The 6,365-nt window shown below is 41.4% G+C and overlaps 2 protein-coding genes across 2 annotated transcripts; both read left to right on the top strand.

The window, feature by feature from the left end:
- Positions 1-1,521: 1,521 nt before the first annotated feature.
- On the top strand, positions 1,522-4,524 carry LOC147444713 (uncharacterized). The gene is made up of 4 exons (XM_086528137.1): positions 1,522-1,661; positions 2,166-2,272; positions 2,355-3,460; positions 3,592-4,524. The coding sequence occupies exons 1-4, from the start codon at positions 1,522-1,524 to the stop codon at positions 4,522-4,524; spliced, it is 2,286 nt and encodes a 761-aa protein (XP_086384263.1).
- Positions 4,525-4,581: 57 nt separating this feature from the next.
- On the top strand, positions 4,582-5,811 carry LOC147444712 (uncharacterized). Its single transcript, XM_086528136.1, has one exon. It carries the CDS (start codon positions 4,582-4,584, stop codon positions 5,809-5,811), a length of 1,230 nt encoding a protein of 409 aa, XP_086384262.1.
- The last annotated feature ends 554 nt before the right edge of the window (positions 5,812-6,365 follow it).

The following is a 6,365-nucleotide window of genomic DNA, read 5'->3' as shown; positions in this document are numbered from 1 at the left end:
TTTCTAAGTGTTTTTGCCATTATGTCTCTTGAGTCACCCCCCCCCCCCCCCCCCCCTCTCTCTCTCTCTCTCTCTCTCTCTCTACCCCTAAGTGGTCATGCTAATTTGGTGCACAGACTCCTCTTCCCTTCTCTCTCTCACCTCTTTCAAGGTGTATAGATTCGCCTCTCTCTCTCTCTCTCTCTCTCTCTCCCTAAATGGTCATGTTAATTTGGTGCACAAACTCCTCTCCCCTTCCCTCTCTCTCTATCCTCTTTCAAGGTGTATAGATTCGCCTCTTTCAAGATCTCTCTCTCTCTCTCTCTCTCTCTCTCTCTCTCTCTCTCTCTCTCTCTCTCTCTAAAATTGTGGCCATAACATGTTGAAACAAGTGATCTCTAAAGTTGTGTTATGCACGAGCTCTCTCTCTCTCTCTCTCTCTCTCTCTCTCTCTTTTCTTGTAGATCCTCTCTCTCTCTCTCTAAGTGTCATGCTAATTTGGTGCACAAAGTCCCAACGCCTAATTTAAGGTGTATAGATTTGCCTCTTTCAAGATCTCTCTCTCTCTCTCTCTCTCTCTCTCTCTCTCTCTCTCACACACACACACACACACACTCTCTCTCTCTCTCTCTCTCTCTCTAAAATTGTGGCCATAATATGTTGAAATAAGTGATCTGCGAAGTTATTATGCAGTGCATCTCTCTCTCTCTCTCTCTCTCTCTCTCTCTCTCTCTCTCTCTCTCTCTCTCTCTCTACGTGTCATGCTAATTTGGTGCACAAAGTCCCAATGCCTATTTTAAGGTGTATAGATTTGCCTCTTTCAAGATCTCTCTCTCTCTCTCTCTCAGCTACTTTTCGGAGTGGTCTTTGTGAAAGAAGTAGCCCCTCTCTCTCTCTCTCTCTCTCTCTCTCTCTCTCTCTCTCTCTCTCTCTCTCTCTCTCAGCTACTTTTTGGAGTGGTCATTGTGAGAGAAGTAGCCCCCCCCCCCCCCCCCTTTCTCTCTCTCTATAAAATTGTGGCCATAACATGTTGAATGAGGTGCTCTCCAAAGTTGTGTTATGCACCAGCTCTCTCTCTCTCTCTCTCTCTCTCTTTCTTAACTATATCTGGTGCACAAGCTCCTCCCCCCACTGTAATCTCGCCTCTTTTAAAATGTATAGGTATATATATATATATATATATATATATATATATATAAAACTATCTATCTCTCTTTCTCTCTCTCATAGTTTCGATAGATGAAACGTGAGGGATGGATACTATGAGAGAAGATCCACTCTCTCCTTAATTCTCCACATTTAAGATTACTTATAAGAGTTCTTTTTGGGATAGATGGCTATTGGTACGAAGGTGTTGTCTCCTGGACATGCAAGACGTAGTAGGATCTGTCAAGCCTCTCGAGCTACGCGATGTGAGGCAGCAAGAGAGAGAGAGAGAGAGTTCTACGCTCTCTAGGGGGGATTAATGTAGCTCGCTTGGAAGATTGCCAGCATTTGATAAATGTGGATCAATGCAATGAATTCTCTCAGGGAAGGGTTGGAATGGATGTCGATATTGATCCAATGCTTCTGCAAAATCGAGAGGAGATTGAAGTGAGAAGCAATTTGGAAGTCAATAATGGAAATGTTCATGGGGAGCCCATAGTTGTCTCTAGAGAGGGAGATTACTCCAAAGTCGAAAGGCATTGCCTATCCATCACCTACATATATCCTCAAAACACACCCTTGATGCATATCTCTATGTTGTCACTTTTTCACAAAAAGTCTATACTTCACAACATAGGCAGATTGGATTTCTCATGTTCCCTTTGTGGTGCTTTTGCTTGGAAGATAGAAGCGAAGACCATTCGCACATTTGTGGGGAAAAGTTGTTGCAACTCAGGGAGTGTTTCTTTGCCACCATTATGTGAACCTCCGTTAGAATTAAGAGAATTAATGCACGGAGGTAATACTAGAAGCAAGAAATTTCTAAAACATATTAGAGCATACAATAGTGTGTTGGCATTTGCTTCTTTAGGAGCTCATATAGATGAATCTCTCTGTCAAAGAAAAGGAATCTATACCTTCAAAGTGCATGGATCTATCGATCATAGAATTGGTCCATTGATGCCTGAAGAACAGCCAGATCAAATCCCTCGCTTTGCTTAGTTGTATTTTTTTGACACTGAGAATGAGTTGCAAAATAGGATGCAACATGTTTCTAAACTCAGGCCAGATGTTTTGAAAATCTTGCAATCAATGATGCATCGCATAAATCCGTACGTTCAAAGCTTTCAGGCAGTTTGCATCAATGGTTCAAACTTCCAATATTCCTGACATAAGGATGGTCATCACTGAGAAACATACTAATGGCTGGTAGTACCTTGATCCAACAGGTGCGGAAGTTGCTGCAATCATACATGGTCAAGGTGATGAGAGCAACATTGGCCATCGAGATATTGTGTTCAATCTTTTTGGTGGTGGTCTAAGAAGAATCTCAAATTGCCACAGGTCATACATGCCTCTCTTATATGTGTTTCTATTTCCAAGTGGTGAAGAAGGTTGGAATCCCTACATACAGGCATTAGACAGGCCACGGGAAAAGAGAGAGCAAGGGAGAGGGAATACAAGGTATATTTCTACAATGGATTTCTACAAGTATAGATTGCAAATCAGGGATGACACAACACAATGTCTTCTACGTGGTGGTAGGCTACTACAACAATATATTGTTGATGCATACAGTTGTATGGAGGAGTTGAGGCTTTTATGGGTTCGCAATCATCAAAGTGATCTACGCAGTGAGGTGTATCAAGGTTTGGCTAACATGATCGGAGCAAGAGATGGAACAAGGGGTGATAGAGAACAGTTATTGGGTGCTAATGTTGGCAGGAGGGTGGTATTGCCTTCATCATATGTTGGTAGTCCACGCTATATGCACCAACTTTATCAGGATGCCATGGCAATTGTACACAAAAGGGGGAAGCCTGATCTCTTCATAACATTCACATGCAATCCTGGTTGGAAGGAGATAGAGGAAGCTTTATTTCCTGGACAAACATCCAACGATCGTCCTGACCTTACTGCACGTGTTTTCTACCATAAGTTCAAGGATTTGATGGGCTTGTTGATTAAGGGGGAGATTTTTGGTAAGGTCATTGGACACATTTATGTGATTGAGTTCCAAAAGAGAGGCCTTCCCCATGCCCACATTCTATTGATACTTTCTCCTGAACACAAACCAACAGAGACATCCCATTATGATAAGATGGTGTGTGCAGAGCTTCCTAATAAGGTGATGTTTCCACAATTGTATGACATTATCAGTCGGTTTAATGTACATGGTCCATGTGGAAACTTGAATAGAAATGCTCCATGTATGGTAGAGGGAAAGTGCAGGTTTAAATACCCTCAAGGCTTCAGTGTATCGACTAATGTGGATAGGGAAGGATACCCAACATACATGAGGTGGGATGATGGAAATCACACTGTTTATAAGAATGTGCAAATGAATAATAAATGGATTGTTCCATACAATCCATTTTTGTCATTAAGGTACAATGCACATATCAATGTCGAGGTTTGCTCCACTATATCCGTTGTGAAATATCTCTACAAGTGTGTGTGTATAAGGGACATGATAGGGCAACTATTGCTCTACAAGACACCGCAGGGATTTTAGATGAAGTTACAAACTATCTTAATGCACGATATGTATCAGCATCCAAGGCTATCTGGCGGATATTTGGGTTTGACTTGCATCAAGAGAAACCTGACATACAACGCCTCCATGTTCATTTACCTCATCAAAATCAAGTCTTCTTTAATGACAAAGCGACTATACAGAGTGTGGTGGAGAGAGAGGCCATCAAAAAGACTACACTCACTGAGTGGTTTGTTGCAAATCAAAGATATCCAGAGGCCAATGATTTGTTGTACATAGACTTCCCAACAAAGTGGGTTTGGAAGTCAACAAGCAGAACATGGACTCCAAGACAGAAAGGAGACGTGATTGGAAGAATGTACAACATAGTTCCCACTGCCGGAGAGTTATACTATTTGCGCATGTTACTCAACAAGTGCAAAGGATGTAGGTCTTTTGAGGATATTCGAACCTTCAATGGACGAGTATATGAAACATTTAAAGAAGCATGCAATGCACGGGGATTATTGCAAGTTGATGATGAATGGTTTCTTTGTTTAGAGGAAGCTTCATTTCAACAAACAGGAAAACAATTACGGCTACTATTTGTAATCATTTTGGTTTTTTGTGAGCCGATATGTCCTGGTGCATTATGGAATCACTTCAGTAAGGAGCTTTCTGAGGACCATGTATATCATATGAGGACTTGCACAACTAATGAGCATATCTATGAACGCATGGCACAAAACCAAGCATTGCCGAACTTAGAGACAATGCTTCAACAATATGGAAAGAGGCTCTCAGATTACTCTGGAATGCCCCAGGTGGATCACACATTGCAAGTAATGAGTGATCATGGAGTGCTTGCTGAAGAGTTAATGTATAATGTGGAGGAACAAAGAGGCCTGTCTGCTCGAATTTAATCATCTTTGAATGTTGGACAAAGGGAAGCTTACAATTGAGTTTTAGAAGCCATTGGCATGAATAGTGGGACTGTGTTCTTCTTGGATGGGCCAGGTGGAACAGGAGAGACCTATATTTATAATGCCTTGCTCTCTCGCATACGCGGAGAGAGCAAAGTTGCTTTGGCATGCGCATCATCTAGTATTGCAGCAAAAATTCGTTACAATGGAAGGACCGCACACTCTAGATTCAAGATCCCTATTGATATAACTTCTGACTCGACATGCAATATTAAAGTAAATAGCCAGCTTGCTGAGCTGTTGCGAATGGCTTCATTGATCATATGGGATGAAGCTCCCATGACTCATAGACATGCTTTTGAGGCTCTTGACAAGACACTAAGAGATGTGATGCATAATAACATGGTGTTTGGTGGAAAGGTTTTCCTCCTTGGTGGTGATTTTAGACAGATCTTGCCTGTTGTACGTAGAGGAGGAAGGGCAGACATTGTTGATGCATCTTTGTGCCGCTCATACATTTGGTGTTGTACGGAAATTATGCGTCTAACAAAGAACATGCGAGTGGTCAATTGTTGCAATAATGTTAGAGAAAGAGAATTTGTGCAATGGACACTTGATATTGGGAATGGCAATGTTTCTGATGGGGAGAGAGATGATAATGTAGCTTTGCCACCCTGCATGATGCTAGCACAAAATAGTTTGCAAGGCCTTATTAATTGCATATATGGAGACCTTGAAACACTCTCTTGCCATGCAACCTTTTTCAAGGACAGTGCAATCTTGGCACCTCGCAACAAGGATGTGGATGCTATAAACAATTTGGTATTGCAGAAATGTCCTGGTACTTATAAGGAATATGTCAGTGCAGACTTAGTGTGTGAATCAGATTGTGATAGCATTTTATTCACAACAGAGTTCTTAAATAGTTTAGATCTTGGAGGAGGTTTTCCACCGCATATTTTGCATTTGAAACAAAATTCTCCAGTTATGTTGCTCCACAATTTGGATCCAAGAAGTGGTCTTTGTAATGGAACACGCTTGATTTGTAAGCAATTCCACAGCAAAGTGATTGAAGCAGAAATCATTACAGGGTCACATGCAGGAAATGCAGTGTTCATCCCAAGGATTAATTTTCTCATGGGAGCTAGAGAAGGCCTCCCTTTTGAGTTGAAACATCAACAATTTCCCCTGAGATGTGCTTTTGGGATGACGATCAACAAGACACAAGGCCAAACATTGGGAGTGCTCGGATTGTATCTCCCAACACCTGTTTTCACCCATGGTTAATTGTATGTGGCAATGTCTCGCATGAGATTGTCTTCTGCCATCAAGGTTGTGGTTGATGATGGTCACCACACAAGTGTGAGGAAAGGGGAAGACCAAAGGACATACACTTCTAACATTGTCTACAAGGAAGTGTTGCAATTGACCTCATTATGAAATGAAATGCAAGTGTAAAGACCCATTTCAGCCTTGCAAGATTTGGATTATGCAGGAGCTATGTAGATATAATATATAAGCACCCATGTCATTTATAAGCTTTGTAAACGTACATTTTTAGTCTACCAATTTGCTCATAAATATCAGAGAGGTGTCTTCTTTGGAATATTACATTTTGAGGCCTTATATAGTGATATGATAGGGGACTCCATAATTGTGCTATGTATTTTTGGTCTCTCTCTCTCTCTCTCTCTCTCTCTCTCTCTCTCTCTCTCTCTCCCCAAAATACATAGCACCAATCTTTGATCTTCATTTACTTTTTTTTTTTTTAATGAAGATGGATCCTAACGCCTTCATGACCTATACGCTAGGAAGGCGACCTCGGCACATCCAAGGTAAAA

Source organism: Adiantum capillus-veneris, chromosome 13, assembly GCF_014529385.1.
Source record: "Adiantum capillus-veneris isolate H3 chromosome 13, ASM1452938v2, whole genome shotgun sequence".
NCBI classification, from domain to species: domain Eukaryota; kingdom Viridiplantae; phylum Streptophyta; class Polypodiopsida; order Polypodiales; family Pteridaceae; genus Adiantum; species Adiantum capillus-veneris.
The sequence above is the reverse complement of the archived record's forward strand: the minus strand, read 5'-3'. Positions and strand labels throughout refer to the sequence as shown.